The sequence below is a fragment of the Sturnus vulgaris genome, chromosome 18 (assembly GCF_052056855.1).
Source record: "Sturnus vulgaris isolate bStuVul1 chromosome 18, bStuVul1.hap1, whole genome shotgun sequence".
NCBI classification, from domain to species: domain Eukaryota; kingdom Metazoa; phylum Chordata; class Aves; order Passeriformes; family Sturnidae; genus Sturnus; species Sturnus vulgaris.
The window spans coordinates 7,801,871-7,827,423 of NC_142260.1; the positions used below are offsets into that span (position 1 = coordinate 7,801,871).

Consider the following 25,553-nt stretch of genomic DNA (forward strand, 5'->3'; position numbering starts at 1 on the left):
ATTAAATATGATATTAGTAATGAACTGCTGTCTTCTAACAGAAGACTGTTTTTTATAGAGGATTTAATTGATCTTTGCAAAAGCCCACGTGTTCAAGGAGGCCTTTGACCCTTTCCCTCCTTCATACTCATCATTCTTCCATTGTCTTTTAGATTGAATTTTTAATGTCATTACTGATCTGCATTGAAAGCCAGACAGAATGTAAGAGTGAGATGTCAGGAGAGGGAGGGAAGGGGCAGAGATAAGAACTGCAGTGGGAAGATAAATTTCTGTGGTGAGAATACTTTTCTGCCTTCTCTAAGAATAGCCATGGCAATAAAGATACGTGCAAGAAAGAATGATACGGTTTGCCAAGAAGAAAAACAGTTCATTTCAAGCATTTGCACACTTAATAATTTCACTGTTGTGCAGTTCTTGTTTCAAAACCTGTCCCAGTCCCTCCCTCCTTACGCAGGGTGCTTGTCCCATGACGTGCCTGTGAGGTAATCCCTGATCACTGCAGGTACTGAACGTTGCAGATGCTTTTGCCCAAATGAGTGGGAAGGGTGTCTTTACTGTGGAATAACTGTAGCACTGATTTAGAGGGAAGCTTTGTTCTCAGTGACTTTGCAGCTGGTTTGGTTAAATAAAAAACCGAGTCATGCAAAACAGTTCTGTGAGGAAGTTAATTTCCATTGCTGTCCTGGTGTGGTGAGTAGGCTCTGATTGCTGTGGAGGTCAGAGGAGGAGTAATGGAAACAAGCAACTTTTAAATAAAGAGGACCAGCAGTTGAAAATTGTCTTCTCTGTTTTCCTGGTTTCTGAAGATTGCACATTTGCATGCATGGCACGTTGAAGGTATACAGATCTACTGCCTGCCATCTTCTCCTGGCACTAAATCTGCTGCAATTTTTAGCTACTTGGAAATCTTCCCTCTGAAGTATAACTGAGGAATAGCACATTCTAGTGCTTCTTGATTAGTTAAGCCAAAAAGTTTGTGAGGGGAGGAATGTGAAATATAGATGTCAGTATATCTCTCTTGACAGCATAAATTTGAAATAGAAACTAATTTGTTTATGTTTTGACTTGCAGATTAAATAAACTTGAAAATATTATTACATTAGTCAAAGGAAGAATTGAGGAAGTTCATCTGCCTTTGGAAAAAGTGGATGTAATTATATCTGAGTGGATGGTAAGGTGTATGGCTATTCCTTTCAAGTTATTTTCGAAAGAAAATGTGTTTTATTTCATTTGGAAAGTTATTCCATAAGTGATGCTAGTTTTTTTTAACCAAAGCATCTATCATGGTTCCAACAGTGTCTTTGACAATGTCAGACATGGGATGACAGTCCTGATTATGTGGCACTTGGACACTATTCCTGGTCCCTCTTGTTCAAGCTCTTTCAAGCCAAGCTTCTCTGAGTGCAGTTGAGCTGCTTGGGGTGCAGCAAGTTTCTGTTATGTAGTTGGTTTGGAAATCTATGAAGCACTCAGTCATACTGTTGTGGCTGCTCAGGTGAAAGTAATGCAGAAATATTGTATTGGTCATCTAGGCAGCTCAATCTGGTGGCTAAAATATCTTCAGTCTGCAAATTCAGCTGACTCTCCTGACTGTGCAGGAAAGGTGGTAAGAAGGGGAGGCGCCACCTCTGGAAATCCTCAAATACTGGGAGAAAACAATATTGCTTTCATTGCTGGGTTTTAGCATAACAGCAAAAACACTGATTTAAAAAGTACAAAATAAATCTAAATGAGCCATCTCCTGCAATCTGTTGGATTTCATCTCTTGGCCTGTTACCTGATAACTGTTACACACCTGTCCTTGCTACCTGCCATTAATCCTAATAAAGAAATCTGTGTTACAAAACCCAGTGCCAGCCTGAGGTTCATAGTGACATAGGAATGCCTGTTCCCTGTCATAGGAAACATCTCTTTGAGCTCTTCTTTTGGGAACTTCTGCTATTCAGTATCCTCATATCACAGGCCTTCAGAAAGCACTTCAAAACACAGGTTTTCTTCATGCTACTTCCAGCTTTAAAATTCCTTTCTGCCTGAAATTTAAGATCAGTAATAAAACTTCTATTCAATGGTAGTTGTTTCTTTATGGGGTTTGTTTTGTTTTTTTACAAATCGTGGCTGTTCTGCCATAAACAATGGCCTTTGGGGGGAGGTCATGCACTCACTGTGGATCCATATGTATCTACCTGTTTTTCAGGGAAAGATGAAAATAAATTGGTTTGCTTTGTATTTTTTTAATATATTTTTTTTTAATATTACATGTGCCAGTGAACTAGAAATCAGCAGTTTTTCCTCCACTGCTATAATATTATTTGAAGCATGAGCTTAATTTAGTGTTGAGGGCACTAGTTTCAAGGATACTTTAAGCCGTTGGCTTAAACCAGTGATTTAAAAATAGCACATTATGGTTGGTGATTTCTGACAGTATGGTGGCTTCACTAGAAATGTAATTATAGTTTTTTTGGGGAAACTTCTGATCAGCTGCCTAATATGTGCACCAAGATGAATGTTCCCAAAATCACATTTCTCCTTCTGGAGCCCAAGATTTGGTTTTAAAAGGAACCTGGGCAGGTGAGCTGAAGTCAGTTTGTAAATCAGTGCCTCTAAGATGAACTAAAGGATTTCAAAACTCAACTCCTGTAAGAAATGAAGTATTGAATGTTGGATATTTTTCTTTTGTGTGCTAATTTACCTTTTTTATGTCGTAATTATGTAGCGACGTGTACTTCACTTAATTAGGTATTCTAAATACTTAGGAACGTTAGGATTTTTATAGGTTGCTGCATGACAGAGATAAAGAGGACAATGCTGTGGAGTAAGATTGATAGCTGGACAGTGTACACACTGTTCCAACACTGTCCAGAAAGGAACATTATGTTGCCTAATGCAGATGAAGATTCTTCTTTGTCTGGTTTTCTTGTGTGAATTTGCTTTTTCATTTCCTTCCCTACATGATACAGTGTGAAATCTGTTCTTAATATGTGAATGTAAGTGCCTGGAAATGTTGAAGCATGAGAGCAAAAAAGAATTCAGTATATGCAGATTTTGCCTCTTTATGCAGAGAGAGAGAATATCTGGCAGGAAAATTCACAGGTTTTTCTTTGTAACAAAAATCTGAAAAGTTGCAATTCTGTTTAGAAAACAAACTGGTTTTAGATTAGTAAATGTCAAACCCTTTTGTGAAGCCCTAGCTTTGTTTTGCTTGCTACAGAATGCTGAGTACACAATAAGCTTTTTTTTTTTTTTAGACCTGTTTTAGAACATCAGGAAATTAAAAACAAATATGAGGCAAGAGAGAGGAAAAATACTGCATTCTCCCAGGATTGTTTCTAGATTAGGCTTTCTGAAAAAGCTGTCACATAAAGCAGTGTCTTACAAAAGGTACAGCATTGCATTATGAGCATCTCAGTGTGATTGTTTCTGATGATCATTTGCTTAATTGCAGAAGTGACCTATGACTGCCACAAATGCTTGCTCTTCTTTCCTCTCTTTCATTTGTAAATTTCTTCTCTTAAATGATGGATAAATGAGAGAAGCATCTTAAATATTACACACTGGGCAGGCGTGCGTGAGTGCATGTGTGTCTATGAAGAAATTTGTATTCCAAATGCATATTTGCCATCTTCCAAAATAATATTTTCCCAATTTAAATTCCTCTGGATTTGTTTTTTTACGTTCCAAGATTAGAGGCTGAATGAAGAGCAACCATATCTTCAGTGGTTTTATTTAAGCCTGTTAAAGAAATTAGCAGTGAACTTGTTCACAACATTCTAAATTCAGTTTGTGACATCTGAAGTTTGTGTGTTTGACAGTGTCACCATCAGACCAGGACATTTCTGTGATTGTGTTCAATTCAACCCAGTGTGTTAAACACAGGAAGGCAGTAGGAGGTGTGAAGAGCTGTGAGTTGTTCTCTTGGTCTCCAAAATGCAGTTTGCTGAAGACTGAGGGCCTCTTGGACTTCCATAGGCCCAGATAAATCTGTTCAGACTTTCACTCCAAAGACAGCTGGACATTTGTTTTTAACAAAACTTCAGTGAATTGTGCAGTCTGGCACAAGGGACTGTGCTGTGAGCCAGGAGCACAGGGGAGGGCAGGTGGGCTGAAGGGCCACTTCACCCAGTGAACCACAGTGCCTTGAGAAGGAGTACAAGAGTGGCCAATAACAGTTTAATAACCCAACAGATGCTCCAAGGAGAAAGTCTGTCAGTTCTTGGAAAGGTTTTTTGGATGTAAGAATGAGTGGATTTTATATAAAATACCACTTCTGACCTTGTTTTTGTGGAGGTTTCCCTGTCCAGGACTGTTTAATTATTTGTATCAGGGCTACAAGCATCTGATGCATCATCCTGCTTGCCTGCCTAGAGCTCTGATGTGTGAAACATTTAAAAACCTTAATTTGTGTAACTAAAAATTTGTATACTACTACCAGGCTCTGATATTTTATTACTTGTCTGCTTGTATCATAAGTCACCTACAGATAAATCCCTTACTTTTTATTCAGAGTGTAGACTTACATGCATTCCTGGGCAGGAAAATAACATACAAAAGTGACTGAATTATTGCTCACATATATAAGTAGGATAATTGTAAACTTCTAGCCTGCTTATTGAAAAGATGAGTGCAGAAAGAAACAAAACTTATGTAATGCTTTTCTGGAATGTTTTTGCACAGCTGCATCTGTGTGCAGATTTTTCCTGCCATCAGTATTGCTTTTGCTTCCTTTCTCTAGCTAAAACTATAAAGCTAAAGGTTTATTCACTTGAGAATATCTACATTTCTTGTTTGTAAAGGGGCTTTGCTGTGAGAGACAAGTGCCTGAGATGGTTGTCTCAAATACAGTGTTAGTATGAGTACATGTCCTCATAAATTGGATTTTTTATGCAGTGCTTTATGGTACTGAATATGCAGTAGAGTTATACAAGATAAAGCTGGGGAAGAGATGGACTGAGGATACAACCCAGTACTTGTCTTTTAATCATGTCTTTGGTCAGATAGCTAATATTTTCTTTTCTCCTTTTTCTTTTCTTTTGTATTTCTTTCTCTTTTTTAAAAAATAATTTTGAAATTACATGAGAATGGGCTGTGAACAGAGGCATTCAGGATCTAGGAAAAAGAAAAGTGAGCATGTCTGAAACACTGGAAACCATATTCTTCTTCCTTTCCCTTTTTCTGTGAGAGATGCAGTTATTTCCCTGCATGATTTTTTTTTTTTGTCAACATCAGTAATGGGGAACACCTTTCTGCTCTTCACATCTTCCCATTTGGTGTTCTCACTTTTATTTGTTTAAGCAAACAACAGGGTGTGCATAATGACAAAGTCAAGCTGTGATTCTGAAATTTGAGCTTGCCCTTTCAGTAATGAATTACTTCCTCTTTTTTTCCTCTTTCTTTAAAATTAAATTGTACATGAGAGATCAGCATGAAGGCAAACTTAGCATGTGGAGATGGTGCTGCAGCAGAGCATGCTGAAGTGTTTATGTGTAGCTGCTGCTTGTCATTTAAGTGTGCTGCAGGTTTGGAGGGAATTTTGTCAAATAAATTGTAATTTTTCATGACAGAGTGGGCCACATGAGTTTTGTGTGTTTGTTAATGCCAGATTAAATTTTGTGTTAGAGATCAGAATCCATTGTCCAATCTGTGTTGCATACCTTCTGTGACTTGCTTTACTTTACAGGCTAGTGGAAATCTTGTCGTTAAAAACATCTGTTTAAGAAAATGCTGCACTTTTTTATACCACTGGGAATTAAAAAAAGATAAAGTCAACTCTCTGGGCCAGTAATTTGATAGCTTTTTTTTGTCCCATTAAATATTCAGAACCAGGCTAGGTTCGGTAATGTTATAGAAAATAATAAAATGAATCTTTGATAGCAAGTGGAGGGGAAACACAATGCCTATTCAAGTAGTTAGACAATTCTTCCAAATTCTATCTTTATACTTTTTTTCTGCTGTATCAAAAATTCTGGTAATTCCTGGTGTTCTAAACATGCTAATCCACTTTTTGATGCTTTTTAAGAGCTTAACTCTTTTTCTTCACAAAGATTATCATGTAAATACTGAAACACTAAAGCTAAAAGAACTTGAATACTTATGTTTTCATCAGTTGGTAAAATATTTTTATGTAGCTTTGAATTAAAATGAATATGAGAAGGCTGTAATGTATTTGAATAATAGGGAAAAAAGTAGCAATGGCAGGATATTAAGGCAGCAAAGATTTATGAGCCTTTTATAATTCTGTTAGGAGCACAGAATGCAGATATAAAGGATATATAAGAAATGTAGCAATATTGACATTCCTGTGGTTTCAGGGGGCTCAGTGGCTGTCTCCTTGGGCAGACATGAGACAGGGCAGGTGTGTGCAGAGTTCCTCACAGTGCTCTGTATTTCTGCTCCTGTCCAGCTCTGTTTATATGGAGCTTTGTTGTTAGCTGGAGAACATTTCGTTTCAGCTTTGCAAATATGAAAAATAGGGAACTTCATGTTCCTTTTGAGAAGGGAATGGCCAGCTTTTTAGTAGAAAACACATAAATGGGACAGCATAAAATTTAAGGTGTTCTGTGCATTCAGGTTGTCTTTAACAGAGAGTATAATTTTTATGTGTCTTAGTTTAGCCACTATCATGATTGTGCTAATAATATGCTGCTCACAGATTTGTATAATAGACTCTTTGCACTGAGTGATTTTGAGGATATCACCACATGCTTAAGAAAAAAGAAACCCTTGGCCATTTTTTGGGAAAAATGTCAGGTGTAATTCCCTTTACACAAGGCTCCCCTACAGGTGGGGCAGCAGGCTGTGAAATTGCATTCTAATTTACACTACAGATGAGCACAGCACACTGAGCAAAATGTTTTGGTGTAAGTAGTAAATTACTTGATTCAGTACCATTGATGGTTTATGTAACTTACAGGAATGCTGTAATGAATTGGTGGGGAGAGAGAACTGGGAGTTGGGGGGAGAAGCACCAGTGCCAGAGTGGAGTGGTCAGGGAAAGGATGGTGAGAATTTTTCTCTATTTCTCCTGAGAGTGTCTTCCAGCTCTGCTTCTTGCCCAGGTTGGCTGGCATAGTTAGTGGGCAGAAAGAGGAAGTGAAGGGCTGAGCCATGAAGATGTCTGACTCTTGCTGCTGACTAGTCTTCAATATGTCCTAGAGGTTGCCTTTAAAATACTATGAAAATAACTCATTTTCAGTTAAAGGCATCTAAAAATACCTTTTGTGAGGTAAACATATTCTATTTTAAAGCCATAACAAAGCTGTGGTTCCATGCTGTGCTCTTGGCTTGCTGTGGGCATCAGATTATCCCTGCCTGACTCAACTGGAGCTCCAGCCAGGCCTTTGCAGCTGCTCAGCAAAGCTTACTAGCAACCCTACTGCTCACAAAGCATAGTCTTCCTTCTGGGACTTATTCTAAGGATGTACAGAAGCTGGGCAGTAAAGCAGAAGAGCAGGCAAGACTGGGAAGAAAAGTTTTCCGTGGAGAAGAAGAAACCAGAAGAAACAGATTGAGAAAAGGGCATGGCCATTATTTTCACACAGTGTTCTCTTTGAATACAAATATGTCATGCTTCAAGTTTCTGGGGTTTTCAGTTTTGTTTTCTGTTCTGAAGGCTGCAGAAAATGGCATTTATAAGCAATTCTGAACTTTAAACATTTTTTTAAGATCATTGAGTCCAACCCAGCATTCAAAGTCCAGCACTAAACCATGTTCCCAGGTGTCACATTCACCTGACTTTTAAATCCCTCCAGGGCTGCCCTGGGCAAGCCTGTTCTAATGCTTGATAACCATTTCAGTGAAGAAATCTGAACACCCAATAACATCCAATCTGAAATTTCCCAGCAGCTTCCTTGCAGCTTCCTGGCTTTCCTTTGTTACATTACTGCTGACTGGGCTTGTAGAACTGCAGGTCCTGAAGTCTGGACTTCACTCATCCATTTTGTTCTTGCCAACTAAATCAAGCCACGTGGCTAAGCTGTGTTTTAAGCAAAACGAAAATTCAAAATCTTTGTTGGTGTTGGTCTTAATTGATTTGGTGTTGTGAGGATGTAAATGAAAATATGTTGCAGTACTGAGTAACGGTGCTCAAACTTGGAGGACAGGAGAGGTATAAAATCAGTATATCAGCTGGAAAACAAAGGGCTGTATATCTCATAAATGTGCAGTGTGTTTAGAAGTAGTTGAGAAAGTGGATGTTCTCTATAAAATGCTAATTTTATTTAATAGTGCTATTTGAGTTTTTTAATATCTCAAGTATTTAAATAAGGAATGTTTTCCCTGTTTCCCTGACTCATGGAAGTTTACAATAAGTTATTCTAAACACCAATAGCAGAATGATTAACCTGCCATAAAATTAATTCCAACTCAAAAAAAGCCCTATGTAAATCTGGTTGTAACCATTTTTATCCTGGAAATTTTGCAAGTCCGAGTGCTGCTAAATGATGTAGAACACCCAGAGAACCGATGTCTTTGGTACATGATTTATTTGCACCTCTCCTAGTGAGCACTGCCCAGAGTGATACAGGGCACCACGAGGTTGCAAATATGAAGAAGCAAAGATGCATTCCATTTGGCCTTTCTCTGACAATAGTTTCACTTGCAGATCTGAAGGGGAAGGGATTTTTTTATAGTTTATTTTCCTTGGAACCTCACAGTTATTAAAAAATCAATACATGCAGCTTTTCACTTGCTTTGAGTTGAATTAGATATCTTTTGATGTTGGGTAATTGTTGGTGTAGATGGCGTATTTATTTTTCATTGTGTGCTACGTGCTTGCAGTTTGGGAAATTAAAGATGATACTTTATATAATAAATTTTGAAGTGACAGTGCTGTTGTTCAGAAACTCTCTGGGTGTATGGGTTTATAATGCTCTTAAACTGTGTTGATAAAGCCTATCTGTAGAATGACTAAGTATAAGAAATACAATGATTTCTAAATTCTTTCCTTTTTCCATAAACAGGGTTATTTCCTTCTCTTTGAGTCAATGCTGGATTCTGTCATCTATGCAAAGGACAAGTACCTGACAGAGGGAGGCTCAGGTTGGTGCTCAATTATTTTAATAAATTTAGCTCTGGGGGGAAGCTAAATGAACTCAGAGACTTAAAATAAGCTATGCATGGATGAGAAAGTTGCCAGTCTTAGTGAAAAATGTTTCCATTAGTAGGAGCTTCAAGGCATTAATTTACTGTATGGGCTATAGAAGAACATTAGATGGGGTACCAAGGTCTCAAGTTAATGGTGTTTTTAAGAATAGAGGGGGCTATTTATTCTTAAATACAGACTAAATTTTTCCTCCCTAATTCTTCCCACACATGTGGGTATTTGTTTTCCCCTCCTGAAATCCAAGTTTCTGCATAACTGTGAACAGAGGAAAATAAGTTTTATCACAGCTTACTGTTTGAGTAAGCTATTGTGGATTAGAGGAAAAGTGGATAGGATGTTTTCCTGAAGGAGGGAAGTTGTGTGGGGAGGACATAGTTTCAAGCACATTAAATAATTAATGGAATTAGCACTGTTTCTTTCAGTTCAGCATATTTATCCTGGTGGTAATATGCTCTTTATTTTTATGGCTTGAAGATAGGGCTATGACAAAACAAAGCATTTGCTTTGAGGTAGAGTTCTTTTACCCATTTAAATAGCTTAGATAGTGTCATCTTAAGCAGTGTTTAAATGCCTGTAAATATTTATTCCCCATGTGATGCAGTTTTGTGCACGAGTTCTGTACGTGCTTAATTCCTTTGTCAGTATTGTATTTCATATTGACCTTTTCAATTGTAGTCATCAGTCTGGGGGTTTTTTTTCCCCTTTTTTGCTAACCATGCACAGTTTCACTACGCTGACCTAATGATTGGATTAATGACTGTGTCACAGTGCTTGCTGCAGTGCTTCCCTCTGGTTGCAGTGAGAGCTTTTGTATACTACAGAGTGCAGCAGGAAAAACGGGCTTTTCACAGTTGTTCACAAAGCTGAATATGCAAGCAAGAGATGTCTTAGAATATTTAGTAGCCACTTGAGCACCATGACAGAATAAGAGGTTTTTTGTTTTCAGTAATGTAAAATAGTCCAGCCACATCAGGAACACAGGTGTGTGCTCTGTGTAGATGTATGTATACTGATAATTTTACACTGCAATACAATTAAATCCAGAGACATTCCCTAAAATCATAGGGAATCACTTTATGTTTAGCTACTACTTCCAGAGCCTTCTGAAAAGGGCCAGAAATTTCTGACCTCTGTTTAAAACTGTATTGTTGGTAGGTTTGCTCTTGGTTTGTAACTCCCAGAGATTCCTTTGAGACATGGGGTATCCTGGTTCTGCAGTACAGTCATCCTTTGGGGTCTGACAATGGTCTTGGGCCCTTCTTTGGTTCTTGACAAAGCACACAGTGTTGTACAGGCACCGATGGGATTTTCAGTTCTTTCAACAGTTTTATTAAGCAGTTACTGCTCCTCTGCCAGCTTGTCCAGGCTGTGGCCTGGGTCCATGAGAAGGGTGCTCAGCAGCACAGACTCTTCTGCAGTGCAGCTGAATTGAACATTCAAATCCAGATGAGCCAGAACTAAGAGTTCACTCTGAGGTGAAGCCTTACCAGAGAAACTCCTAAATCTGCTTAATTTTGTCTAAAGCCACTTGGTACTATTGAGCCCAAGATCATTATTATAGGCAAAGTTTGAAAGCTGAAAAAATCAATAGCAGCAGCTGCAATTTGACCAGATCTTTCAGTGATTGAGCCAGGAATAGAATCCAAATTTCCAGATACGTGTTCAGTCAGTCATATCGTCATTACTTCAGTTCAGCCTATTGGCATGCTGGAGTGGATTGTGCCAAACTGTTTAGGGTAATGTGTACAGTATAGAATAGCTTTATTTGGGAACATAACATTTTTGAGGCCCAGGGCCCATCTGTTTCTTCCTTAGAGCTGTTGGTCTAGTACAGGTATTTTCACACACTTGAGTCCAGTTTGCATTGTCGAGGGATGACAAAGGTAAGGAAGGTGTCATTCAAAAGATAATGCTCCTTCACATCAAAATGGTGATGGCATTCAAGTGGAGTTATTTCTGTGTATCTGGAGGACTGCTGTCTTCCCCTTCAGCATCCTGAAGTTTGTGAGGCATTGCTGAGGGCTGAAGGATTTCCCATCATATTCTTCCTACCACGTGAGCTGTTCTGGTGACGGATGGCTCGTGGGCACCGAGTCGAGAAGGACACAGATGGTCAAAGCAATGAATCTGGGAGAGCTCTAAGGACTGTGTGCTTTTGTCCAATCAGCATTTTGCTCATTTTACCTGTGAGAAGGAATAATTGCTGAATTATAGGCTTAATGGGAAAAAAAGTGACAAGTCTTTCAGGATTGCACAGGAAAGTGTTACAGAAAGAGCAGAGGATTTCCAGGGAAATCAAGGGTAATGGGGAAATAGCAAATGCAATTTTCTGCAGATGCTTTTAAACATGTACAACAAAACTCCACAGTGTTAAGAATATTTAGGTTGATATTCAGATAGCATTGCTTACATTTTCAGTCAAATCTCAGTGCAGTGTATAGGACATGGATGGGTCTGTACATTAATGAATCGCTGTAGTCTTCTGCCTGAGCCCTGTTGGTGGAACATGGATTTCTTTTTGTCAAGTCTAAATAAACATTGTCCACTTTTGCTGCTATTAATAGTAAAAGTACAGATTAAATTGGAACATTTTGAATTTACATTTTCTCTTGTTCTTAAGCACATTGTATAATTGATCATGAGTTCCGCTGCTGATTTAAGGATTTGCTGTAAACAAAGATTTAATAAAAACTGATTATGATCCAGTTCGAATGTTTTATGCTTCATAGAGGTGATTAAATTTCTCTTTGATTTACAGAATGTCCCAGAAATTTGTACTAGTCAGAGGAAGGAAGTTTTTTAAGTAGCTGATCACATTCTGTTGTGGGTTTAATTTTCATTTCCAGTGCCACTACAACACTCCCGTGTGTTCTATAACTGGGGACTGCCAGTCTTTTCATCTCTCTTCTCACCATTGCATCCTATGAAACCCACTCCCCTAAAAAATAATCCCTCAAAGGCTCTTGTCCCTTGCTTTTGTTGTATGTATCACACTGTCTTTGAATTTTTGGAACGTGGTGGTTGCTGTTGGAGGTGTGAATGCTGTGAGGTAAAGCCAAGTGCTGTACATACACACTGGTAAACAGCAGTGGGAAAGCTTGGAGAAACAGACTTCACTGAGTGATGGCTCCAAAAACCACCTGCAGATACTCCCACCAGCAGATGGTGATGTTCTGTGCTTGTGTGACAGCTGTCAGGTGTGCTGGAACCAAGTGATTTCTTTTGGACAGGACAGTTTTAACTGTCTTCCTGTTTGGATTCTCATCAAACTGTCTTTGTGCTGCTGAGTTAATTGTAGGCTGTTCTGGAGACACCTTCTGCTCTCATTTCCTCAGCTGCAAAGTAGGGATGATGATAGTTTACCAATGGGACTCTCAATTTAAGCTTGCTGATATTTATTTATTCTGCTTCAAACAGTCAGCAAGTGAGAAAAATGTCAGTGTGCTTACTTTAATGTCTTTATAGAACAAAAACCTTCTTTAGTGAAGGTTATTCTTTACAATCACTATAAAAATATTTCCTTTGGCCTAAAACTGTTCTCACTATATGAAAGGTCTAATTTCAATTTGCTGCCTCTCTCTTCAGTATTTTGCAAGGTAGAAAATACTGCTTTTCTTACCTACCATGCTATAGCAATGATTTATTCATTTTGATAAACTATAATTTCAAGCAGAGCTGAAGACAAAATTAATTTTACAGTTCACCAGATTTTGGGGAGGAAGAGAGAAACTTGGCTTCAGTAGTATCAACACTGCCCCTTTCATGTATTAATATAAAATTAAATTAAATAGGGTGTTTTATTTGACATTTTGCTCTGAAATCAGGTCAAGAATTCAATGTATACAGCTTTAGAGGCTTTAAAACTCTGAAGAATGAAACATGGGAATTTCTTTTTGAAAAGAAACCTAGCTAAATATAAGTTGAGCTTCTTTTACTGTTAGTTAGGGTTATAGGCAGCCATGTACATAGCAGCTGTTCTTTGTGGGTTTTCCAGTCAGTTGAGATTGCAAAGAGATTTCTTGGCAGCTGTTAAAAAGGCAAATGTCAGCCTTGCATTACTATTTGTAAAAGCTGTAAATTGTTACTTGTTCTGAAGATGTTCTTGGGAGAAGGAAAAGCACAAATGTGAAGGTAGTGTAAAATGATAGCTTTATCCTGAAAGGGGGAGGGAGGGTATCCATGAGATTCTCTTCTGCCTGTCAGGCCACTTCCTACTCTTCAGATGCAGACAGAAAAGTGGTTATTTCCAGTACCCAGAAATAATTTTTTAGGTTATAAGGTAAGAATCAGCCAGAGCTGATAGCAAACAGGAATAAAACTCTTCAGTAAGAATATATGCTCTTTTCTGAAAATAAGATCTTTTCACAGAGGTTTCTTGTTATTGCAAAGTCCTTGCCTGAATTTCTGTTTGGATGTCTGTCTGCAGTTATGAAATATATTTTAGGTTAGTCAGAAGAAGCCAGAATAGGCAGTTCCAAATTATTTTCTTCAGATATCAAGTTTCCAATCATTTCCTAGTAGTGGGATTCAACTACAAAGATACTTTGTTATGAATAGGATATACCAGAGTAGTGTGTGAAAATTAAATTTTTGTGTCTAGTCTCTTCTGTGGGAAGGATGGGACTCTAGAAATAAAATAGCAGAAAAAGTGTCTTGTTCAAGAGCTAAAAAAAGTTCTTTTTAAAATTCTTTTGAGATGTTAATCACTTTTAGACAAAAGAGTAAAAAAGTCCTGTGTGTGTGTAAAATAAAATTTCACTACTCTGTTTCTGTTGTTACAGTTTATCCTGACTTGTGCACCATCAGTCTGGTAGCTGTTGGGGATATGAATAAACACATGGACAAGCTGCTTTTCTGGGAAGATGTGTATGGCTTTGACATGTCTTGTATGAAGAAAGCTGTCATTCCAGAGGCTGTTGTGGAGGTGCTGGATCCAGGCACACTGATATCTGCAGCCAGTGTCATTAAGGTACCACATTGCTCAGTGCTTAGGGGCCAGATGAGAAGTGTCCTTAGTTTATGGAGGAGGGACAAAAATTCACATAGCACACACAAACTTTGGCATCTTCAAAATTATAAAAGGTTCTTGTTGTTATAACTGGAAGGCTTGTATTAATTGCTTTTTTTACCAACTTTGAGCTTTTAGTAAGGTAATTTTCCCGTATTTAGACTGTTCTGTTCTAGGATTTCTTCTATCCAAAGCCAAATTTACTTTGGCAATGCTCTAGTGGTAGCAGTGCATGCATGTCCCTTTCTAATCCATGCTGTCAGGAGCAGTCACTGTCCAGCTCAGATGTAGGGGCTTATCAAATTTGGTCATTGTGCAGCATGTAGCATAACTGTTCTGCTGAATGGCTTTATACTCATTTGTTCTCGTTTAGCCATTGTAGTTTTTAAAATAACTTAAAATCAATGCATGTGCTTGTTTGCTGGAGTTATAGTACAAAGTAGTAAAATTAATGAGTTGGGGAACAGTGGCATTATAGGTAAATTGTTTTAATCAATAGCTATCTCACAGAACAAATGGATTATATTTTGTAGGGAAAGTGTAAAAATGTTCCCATTCATCATTATGATTATTACAGAAGGTACTTTGGTGTGTTTGCTCACATCAGGTGCTGCTTGTTCTAGATAGTTCATAATGTAACTTTTCAGGAAGGAAAACATTCCCTAAAGAAAGGCAAGGCAGCATGAAAAATCATTGAAGGCTTTGGGTTAAATATCATCCAGTTCCAACTCTCTGCTGTGGGCAGGGACACCTTTCACTATCCCAGGTTGGTCAGACCTCTCTCCAATCTGGACTTTAATAATTAATAATTTCAGGAGTGGGGCAGCCGCAGCTGCCCTGGCAGCCTGTGCCAGGGTTTCACCACCCTACACTAAAGAATTTCTACCTAATATCAAATCTAAACCTGCTGTCTTTTAGTGCTAATCCATTCCCCCTTGCCACTTCATTCTCTTTGAAAAAGTCTCTCTCCATCTTTCTTGTAGGCTCTGTTCAGGTCCTGGAGGCCACAGTCAGGTCACCCCAAAGCCTTCTCTTTTCCAGGCTGACCAGTCCCAATTCTCTCAGCCTTTCCTCACAGGAGAGGTGCTGCATTACCTTGGTGGCCTCCTCTGGACTCACTCCAAGTGTGTGGGATTGTCCCTCTTGAGCTGAGAACCCCAGAGCTGGATGCAGAAATCCTGCAGAGAGGAGGGAAGAATAACCCCATGTTCTAACAGAGGCTGGAGGCCTCCTGGCTGGAAAGCAGCATTGCAGAAAGGAATTTGGGGGTTCAGGTGGACACCAAGCTGACCATGAGCCAGTAACACACACACCCCTTTGTGGCAGAGGCAGCCAGCAGCCTCCTGGGCTGCATTAGGAAGAAGACTTACCACCAGCAGCTCAAGAGAGATGCATGTTTTCTTGCACCCTAGGGAGTTGGCTGTGCCCCAGAGAGATGACTTCTGTGTCTACTGTCAGGTTCCCCAGTGAAGGAGTGTGATGACTGTGCTGGAGTGAGCCCAATGAAAGACTGCAAAGGGGGCTTTCCAAAGGTCTCTTTCAAACCTCAGTTATTCTGTGATGGATACAAAGCCAATCTGGCAAGTGAAAACCCCCGTTTTAACCCTTACCACTTTGATGCTGTAGTTGACCATGTGACTACGTGAGCAAGGAATAAAACAGGTGAAGATCCTGTGAAAGCTGCTTACTCTCAACCAGGGGCTGCTGCCACCAAGAAACAACTTTCCTGAACAGAATGAGCTACTGTGTGTAGTTCCATACCACTGCTACTCAAAGTGTCTGTTTATTTGGAGGAAGAGGAGTTTCAGGTGTTTTGTCACATGGGATTAGGTAGTTTTTGAGTCTTTTCCTGGTTTTTGGAAAGCTGAAATAGTATTGCCTTATAAAACTTGTCTCATAATGAAAAGAACTGAACACCTTTGTCTAAAGGGAGATCTTAACTGACATTCCTCACTGTTACTGACAGAATTTTATTACCATTTTTGACAGCATATCGACTGTAATACTGCATCCTCTCCAGACTTGGAATTCTCTTCTGTTTTCACCCTGAGCATTACAAAAAGCACACAGTGTACGGTAAGACAATTTCAGTTTTTTCATACATGGTTGGTATTGCACTGAACTAAGAGACAATCCATTAATTATCCTTCATTTATCATCAGTCCTTGCCTTGAAACATTCATTTCTGCAGTCTAGAGGTGTCAAATGAATTCTTTCTATAAAGAGAGATGAATGTAAAAGTCCAGTAATGGTGTTATGGGGTAATAGAGGTAGGTGAGGAAAGGGAAGGGTAAGGAGCCTTAGCACTGGGATCTTTCTGGTTTTTTCTCTAGCCATTTTCTGAAATATAAGAAAGTCTGGTGTTAGCTTGCCTAAGAAACACATTGAGCTGTCAAACACTACATTATAAGCAAAGGCAGGATGGCCTAATTATTACAGTAATGTCAGTAATTTGCTTTTATATTCAATACAAATTATAAGTGCTTTCTACCAATTTATTAAAATATCATTATCAAATATGACAAAAGAGCATTATGCTCTGAAATCAGTAGTAAAAACTGAAAATTTTCCCTCTGGAGTATTGTGAAACTTCTGGGAATTTCATACTTAAGTCACATCACAAAATGAAGTGTAAAGGGGTGATTTTTAGCTTACTGTAATATATTCAGATTAATCCTGCTACAGCTGATTTATTGGGTTTTTGCACAAGTATACAAAGAAGAGCTGCAGGTTTCCTCTGACATGGACACAAAGAATGTGTTTCTGTATGTTATAAACTGCTTGGGCTGATGACAAAATCTTGGATGCCTGGGTCAGGCAGAGTAATTCCTGGTTTGGATGTTAGTTCATGCTGCTGCATTTACCAACGTTTTTGAAGAGTAAGTCTGCATAAGAGTTTATTGGTGTCAAAAAGTGAAATTTTCCCTTGTACACAGTTTAAAACATAATTTTTAATTTATAGGTGTGTACAAATACTTCGTATTTATTTGTCAATTATCACCAAATTAGGTCAATACACGTTAGCATTTTCAGGTTTATTAAATGGAAATCTGTATATTTTACTGTGCATACAAATGAAACCCCTCCTGTTTCAAGGTATCACAGGATCATTCTCATTGCCTCAGGGCAGGGTCAGGTTTGATTTGAGATCAAAGCTCCACTGCAGCTCTGGTTTAATTTTCTTAATATGGCTACATTTGAATAACTGATTAAACAGAAATGTTTACAAAATGTTGGTCATCTTTCTGATGTTTGGGTAAGGTAAAATAGCTTATTTTATAAACATTGTTTTCCCCAGCACTAGGCTCTTACAAAAACTTCATTTCTGTTCTGTGCTTCTGTGGCATCATTGGCATATAAATCAAGATGTATGCTGCATTTTATGACTTCCAAGAAGAAGGGAAGTGGAGGAAGAGCAGTGTTTCTGAAATTTTGCAGTGAATGCAGGTTCTAAAAAATGATCAGAATGCTGCAAAGTATTTTGCACTTCATCATTTAGGTTTATTGACACTTTGACTGAAATTTCCACAGTTTCTATGATGGATTGTGGAAGTTTAGTTGAGGGTTGACACTTCATCCATCATATCAGGCTGCCTAACCTTGCAGTAAATGAACAGGAAAACTCTATTATTTATGTTGAAATTTTTGAGGGGATGCTATAAGATTGCAATTTGTCCTTTAAAAATAATATTTGATGTTTTTCTTGTTTGCATATGTTTTTGTTGTTCTACTGGCTTTTCGTTTTCTGCACCAAAAGAGAAAATTGCAGTGTTACCATCAGGACTGGCTCAGTAGAACAATCTGTCCTTAGAAACCAGAGAGCTGAAAAACGTAGGGGCACATATTTGTGTTATTTGTTCAGGGGATCCTCCTGCAGAGCAGCTCCTGGTTTACAGTGTCCCTGGCTGTGGGGAGTGGGTTTCCATGCTCCCTCCCAGGGCACTGTGTGCATGCAGAGCAGTGTGAGGCAGACATTCCTGCACTGGAGTGTGTCAGCAGCATGGAATGCATGGCTGCTGTTGCCGAGCTTGGTTTGCAGAAGCTTTACACTGATTGGAAGTAATTTATTTAGCAAGTAGCTAGAGGAAAGGGCTGTGGGCTCCTCTGGTTGGAGTGTGCATCATAATGTTGAAGAGCTGAACTCTCAGCTGGCATCTCTAGAAGTAACACATGATATCAGGGTCTGCTGCTTCCTCCCATCAGCCTGTTTGCCTGTCTGTGCTAACAGGACAGGACGCTGCAAAAGCTGACAGGAGTCAGAGCCATAATTGCAGTTTTTTACCAGCTCATTACCACATTTGCTCTGGTCATGGCTTGGAACACCCCCAGGATCCCTCAGGCAGGAGAGGCTGCACTTCATCGTTCTGTGGCAAAATCGTGGAATGCTTTGACTTGGAAGGGTTCCTAAAGATCACCTAGTTCCAGCCCTGCCATGCCCAGGGATGCCACCCTTGGATCAGGATGCTCCAAGCACCACACAGGCTGACCTTGAACACTTGCCAAGGATGGGGCACCCACAGCTTCTCTGGGGAACCTGTGCCAGGGCCTCACCACCTTCACAGTAAGAATTTCTCCTAATACCTAATTGAAATGTCTCCTCTTTCAGTTTAAAACCATTCCCCCTTGTCCTATCACTGTCTGCCCATGAAAAGACAATGTTAAATTCCTCTAAAATCTGTCCTTAGTTTTTCCTCAGCTGACTGTTTTCTGGGTTTGGATGAATGTGCTAAGAGCATGAATGCCCAGCTACCATGGTGAGCTTGTGTTAAATAGAAAAGCTGTGCAGTTCACAAAACTAAGAGCATAGCATTGACACATCTGGTTTGAAACTACTCTCATACTTCTGTGACCAGAAATCCCCCTAGCAGAGTACTAGGTCATGCTCATGAGAGATGAGCCTCATGTCTTACTGTAGCTGCATCTTGAGTGCATTGCAGATGCTCCTGTAATACATCAAGTCATAGCCTTAAAAAATTAAGGCTCGAAACAGTTTTTTTTCTTCCAAATATTCAAGAAATTAAATAAGTCTTCAAAAATATTCTAATACACATAATAAATATAAAATGATTGAGCAAAAATAAACATTTTAAATATGACCTTTTATATGCTGGCTAGTCTTTTAGAAGTCCTGAGACAGGGTGGCGTAGTTAAGGCTTTTTTTCTGAGAATATATTGCTTCTGTTAATTTTTCCTTCATTCCTCACATGCTTTGCCACACAGAAGCATTTCCTAGCATTAATTTTATATATCATTATTTTAGCTTTCAAAGATTGAAGATTCTCATAGCATGAAACGGTTGCATGGAATCATTATATGAAATTGTTCCAAAGTACTTTTATTGCAAGTTGACTTGTTTTTGGTCCTACAAAGATAATAGCAAAAAAAAAAATTTAATTAGCCTGCAGAAGTGCATTTTCCTAATAAAGAGCTAGGGTTTGTCACTGCTGATTTTAATGAGACATCTGGCTAATATCAGTTAGTAGATGCTGCTAGAAAAATACTCCATTAATTGTATTCCAAGTTGATCACTGTGTGAGCTTTTGAGATAAAATATAATGGTGATTACCCTCAGTATAAAAATCAATTGACAAACTTTCTCTTTTGTTTGCAAGCATTTCCCCTGTGAGTCCATCAAGGTTGATCTTTCCTAGCTGAATAACAATATCCCTTGAGAGGAAAATGGCAGTATCTCTTCATTGCTCCCAGGAGATGTTGTCAAAGAGCAGGGGATGTGCATAAAAAGTGGGAGGGAGGAAGAGGGTGAAAGAAGGATAATGAACTAGAGGACGTGACTGATGTATTAAAGCCTTCAGGAGGAAATAAAGGAAGTCGAGTTGACTAGAGAAAAATATTCTGATTAAGGAAAAAAATCTTTGCTTGTTAAAATTTTCTTAAGTGTTTGGCAGTTTCATTTCTTAATATCCAGTCTTTCACTTGGGAGCCAACAAGAAGTATGAATATGAATCTTTGGTTCTAACCTTAGGTGAAAATTTAAATTTTTAAAGCTGGAAGTTGGAAATCTGGTTTAGGTACCACAGTTAAATCAATTGTGAACACCTTATTTCTGAGTAAAGGAAATACTGCTCTACCATGTTACAAAGCAGGTTTTGTCCTTTTCATCTGTTTACTTATCCTCTGCTGATGTCCAGATTATTCTTTAAAACACAAAATTGCTGGGTTTTAATTGCCAGGGGTTTCTTTTCCCTGTGATAAAAACACAGCAACTCTGATGCATGGATGACAAACATTCCATCTCCATGCTTGGATAAACTCCATCAAAAGCACATTATCTCCCACTTCTGTGGCCAGCTGTCTAATTGTATTTGTTGTAGCCACTCACTGTTGGAACATGATACTAGTGAAGAGCAAGAATGATAAATTACTCACTGTAGGTGATAGTGATAATGATAATTTTTAATTTCCTTGTTCCTAAGTGAATTGGTAAGGCTGCCTTTTTCTCATAAGGAAACGAGCAGTCTCATTTGTTTTGTCCTGTTAAAATGCTGCATTACAGCCAGCCATTTTATTTAGGAAAAAGACCTTAGTATTCAGATGTATTTGAATTAAAATTTAGACTTTTCTTTGCATCAGCTAAAGGCTCTGAGTGGAAGAGTGTAAATAATGTGTACTAATACTCATTTATTGTATGTTGAAGCTTTTTGGTTTTTTATTATATTTGCTAAATTTTACATGAACAAATAGGGAGGAAAATGAAATCATTTAGCAGGGAGGGAAGAAAAACAGTTTGAAGACAAGTGGATCTTACTGGGAGGACCTGCTTGATTTACAGATCTGTGTGATGCTGTCAGAGATTTTAGTTTTGCAGAGGTTTTTCAGGGAAGACTGAACCATTTGCTCAGTTGGTCAGAGCATGGTGCTCATAATGGCAAGGCTGAGGGATCAATCTCATATAGGCCATGAACTCAATGGTCCTTGTGTGTCCCTTGCAGCCCAGAATATTCTGTGACTTCCACTGCTTCATGTAAAGGCAGAAATTCTAATGGTTTATACCAAGCTTTTTTGCAAAGCACTGAGAGGACAAATAATTAGAACTATGTTGTGCCTTGAGTACTTTTGCAGAGGTGTACAGAGAATTCTTTAGATTGGAAAAGACCTTCAAGATCATTGAGTCCAACCTCCAACCCAGCACTTCTAAGTCCAGCACTAAAGCATGTCCCCTGGTGCCACATTCACATGACTTGCATCACTCCAGGAATGGTGACCCCACCACTTCCCTGGGCAGTCTGTTCAATACCTGACAGACCCTTCAGTGGAGAAATTTTTCCTAATATCCAATCTAAACTCCCTTGGTGCCACTTGAGGCCAATTTCTCAACACCTCTTCAGGGAATTTTAAAGAGTGAGAGTGTCCCCTCTGAGCCTCCTTTTCTTCCAGGCTAAGCATCCCCAAGCCCCTCAGCTCCTCCTCATCAGATTTGGGCTCTAGACCCTGCCCCTGCTCTGTTTCTTTCTGTGAAGCCTCTCCAGTACCTCGAAGTCTTACATGTGTTGTGCAGAATCACCTGGCAAGTTTTAGGAAGGCTGAGTGTGCTCTTTGTAAGGAGTCTGTAGGTATCTGTGTAGCTGGCTTGAGATCTCTGGCCTGAGGCAGACAAAATATGACAAAACAGCTCAAAAGCAGAAAGATCTCAGAACACTGACAATATAATTAAAATGTTAAGCATAGCATTGTGTTTGAATGAGCATATATGAATGTACACAAACTATGGAGGACCATACAAAACAATCCATTTCTTGAGAACAGCTGGTGAATTTAATACCTCCTACAGGATGTCTGTCCAGAAATAAAACTGAACTTACTTCATGAAAATAATGTCTAATTTGGATAAATTTAGTGCCTTTCAAAGTGTTGTTACTGGCAGGGCAACACATGAATCTATCACCCAAAATCTCCATGTGAAATCAGGGAGAGGAAAAGAAGAGAGTTGATGTAGGCTGGAGTTACTGGGAGGCTTTGGCATAAGGTTGAGATGGATATTATTGCCTGGATATATGCAAATAACTGTTTCTGTTGAACAGAAGGTTTAAATGTTTTCAGTTTCTTATTTTAAAAGGGTAAGCCACGGGCTATGTGCATCAAAGTGGGGTATATTTATTCAGTGCTTTTTTGCTTTTTGTACTTCCTCAACTGTAATTGGCTTGTAGAATAGCTGTCATAGGGAATATTCGACAAATTTTGCAGGTGTTCAGTAACTACTGGGTTTGGTATTAGACTTCTTATTTTCTTAAAGGTTTAAAATATGAGAGATGGGGACTACACTGTTGGTAAAAACAAATTACATAGTTGTAATCAATTTCAGAAAGAAAATCATCAAACCAAATGTGTGTGTGGTTGGTTCTTTTAGTTGGCTCAAAAACATTTTGAAAATTATTAATGAAAGATACTCATTAGATTTCTCAATTGCAATATGAGCTCTTACAGTTAGTTTTCAAAATGTCATTCAAACTCTTCCTTCAACGTATTTAACTTAAAAAATATAATTTCTGTTCAGCTAAACAGGGCTGGTGTTGTCTCTTGACACAACTCACCAGAGTGTGTGTTTCAGTTTTGTGGTGCCTCCACTGCCCAGTTTTAACTGACAGAATTTTGGGGAATGCCCAGAGCTGTTCACAGGAGCATATCTTCAGGAACTTGAGCAGTATTTTTCTATTTTTAGTTTCTTTTGGCTCAGCGATTGTTTCAGTGTTCAATATTGAAGGACACCTACCCATTTTAGAACATAATAAGAAGAAATTAATGGATCAATGCAGAGCTCTTGTTCTCTGTTATCCCTGGAGCTCTGATTAAGGCAATCTTTGTGATGTGATACAATTATTATTACTACTCTGGATTAGCTATTCAAAGCCAGTGTTTCAGGTTGTTTCAGATAGGGAAACCACTGATACTGTAAAGAATAAAATAGTTATTTATCGAGTCATTTACAAAAGATACAAATCCTGTTTCCCTTAACAAAGGGGAAGCAGCAGGGAACACTTTCTTTGCTTTTAACTGAGTTTCTTTTCAACTTGAACTTGACCCCAAAAAATCGTTCTCGTGGCAGCAGGTAGGGTGTTTCTGTCACCTCTTGTTACCAAGTGTATGGATACTTGCATCCACCTTAGCTATGGTCTGTGTGCCTGGAGATTTTGGTTTTTTGATCCAAGATGTAGCTTGACTGTCTCGTTTTCTCTGGAAGATAGATTTTTTTTTTTTCTCCTCGATGCATTTTTGTTTTCACAACCTTGTTTTCCTGCAGTAATCGTGTCCTAGGTCTTACTTGTAAGTATGTCAGCAGTATTGAGCTGATGGTTGAAAAATATTTTGTATTACTTGGTAGATCTCTGACTAATGTCCAGAAAAGATTGTGCATCCATAAAAGTAGTCTGATGGGTCAATAGAACTTTGTCAAAACCTTCTCAATCTTTACTCAAAAGGCATATTAGAGACAAGGCTTTAATTCACTTGGGAATGAGATTCTCAGATTGAGTGATAGGACTTCACTCGAGGGCTGGAGGAGTCACTCTTTCCACTGTCTGATGCTCATTTTTCATGAAGGGCTCTCAGTGTCTCCATAGTTTGTTTTGTATTTTAACTCTTTAGCCACGTTGGAATTTGGAACTTGCCAGGCTTGTCTGGAGTCTTTGTTGAAAAGCAGGTGCTTTAGCATAGTTTACTGTTTTAATGCATTGTGTTCTTCATTGTGTTGGCAGCATCTGTTTTGGATTTAGTCTAGAGAGAAAAAATACGAGAATGACTTATTCATATTATATATTTCATAATGATAAAACCTTATACCCTAATTTTGTAAGCATGTTTTACTTTTTTTCGTCACTATTTTGTGTGAATCTATATGGAGGGTGTGCTATAGAAATTGTCCTTTTTAGCTTTTCAGAACAACCAGTTTCCTGGTCCTGGACTAGGAGAAAAGCCCTGGTGCAGTAAGAGAGAGGTTACAATAGGCTGTTTGCAGTGGGTTTTCATGGAGCAGCTTGCCACCATTGCCACCATTCTTTGTTTGAAGGCAGCTGATGTGGGGAGAGTCACTTCCTCCCATGGCAGGGATGGAGGAGGGAGTCCCCAGCTGAGTACCTTCAGCTCACTGTGGTTACTCAAAAGCTCTTCTTGGGTCATTTCTTCAGGCTGATGTGATAGAAAAGCACAACTGCCTTGGCACCAGGGTCTGTGTGCTTTAGCCTTTTCACAGGATAGGAGGAAGCAAATAAAGATGAGCAAGGACAGGATTTCACAGGTGAAACTGAACTGGTTATTGTATTAGCATCTTCCAGTTGTTTATTTGGGTTTCTGGGACTCTCACAAGCCATTTTTTGTCAAAAAACCAGTGTAGCATTAAAAGACTGAGAGACTAATAGTGTCACTGTGCTGTTTTGTTTGTGAACATTTTATATCTATTAGTATTAGGAAAAAATTCTTCCCTGTGAGGGTGCTGTGGAGCCTGCCACGGGTTGCCCAGAGAAGTTGTGGCTGCCCCAGCCCTGGAAGTGTCCAAGGTGAGGTTGGATGGGGTTGGAGCAGCCTGGCTTGCTGGCAGGGGGTTGGAACAAGGTGATCTTTTAGGTCCCTTCCAACCCAAACTAGTCTGTTATTTCTTTTCCTATTCAGACTGGAAGAAAAGTCCCACTAATGAATTAGGCACTGAAGAGAGAGGCTCTTGAGGTTAGGAGTGGGATGGCAGGAGGGACAGAGAAGGAATCATACAGGAGAATTACAATTAGAAACTATTAACTGCTGGAATGGCCAGCAGAAAGCATTTTTTTCCTTATCTGTGTGTGTAGCAGAGGAAGAAAATGATTCCCTGCCTGGTTGTGTCTGTGTCTGTTCACAGGCAGCTCTGTGGAAGTTCCTGTTTAGCCCCACAGTGAGTGAACAAATCACTCAGAAGCCCTTGTGTACTTGGTGCGTGTTTGCTGAGGGTCATGGACAGGACGAGGACTGAGTTTTGTGCTTGTGAGTTTGCACATCTCAAGGGCTGCTTTCTCATATATGGTTCTGGTTGCAGCTAAGGCATGTGGGTTGTTTTGGAAACTCATACTATAAAATCTGATGTGTAATAAAATGCAGTTACAGCGGGCTGAATATTCTCAGAGAAAAGGTGTAATGGCAGCTGCTTTTTTTGTTGTGGTTTTGTTTTTGGAGGTTTTTTTGCCTAGGATTTCTAGCATACTTGAAAGCATAAATATAAGCTTGTTTCTCTTGGTAAACACTTGAAAAGGAGTAGAAATTCCAGTAAATGAATCTATGAATCGCAGAATTTTTCTTGAGCATCCATCACTATTATTCTGTTATGGTATTTACATTTTCACCTCGTTTTTTATAGGCAATTGCTGGTTACTTCGATGTATTTTTTGAGAAGAACTGCAACTACAAGGTGAGTATTTGGAGTTATGCATTTTAAAAATATCTCTGAGGGATGCAGATTTTATTTTGCCT

General features: G+C 38.9%; 1 protein-coding gene across 1 annotated transcript in view; it reads left to right on the forward strand.

Moving 5' to 3' along the window:
• The window catches only part of PRMT3 (protein arginine methyltransferase 3), a 141,329-nt gene that overhangs the window by 104,735 nt on the left and 11,041 nt on the right, over positions 1-25,553 (forward strand). Inside the window, exons 12-16 of the mRNA XM_088175741.1 lie at positions 1,072-1,171; positions 8,955-9,033; positions 13,879-14,066; positions 16,095-16,181; positions 25,441-25,491. Coding sequence (XP_088031867.1) covers positions 1,072-1,171; positions 8,955-9,033; positions 13,879-14,066; positions 16,095-16,181; positions 25,441-25,491 — 505 coding nt within the window. The remainder of the gene's footprint in view (positions 1-1,071; positions 1,172-8,954; positions 9,034-13,878; positions 14,067-16,094; positions 16,182-25,440; positions 25,492-25,553) is intronic.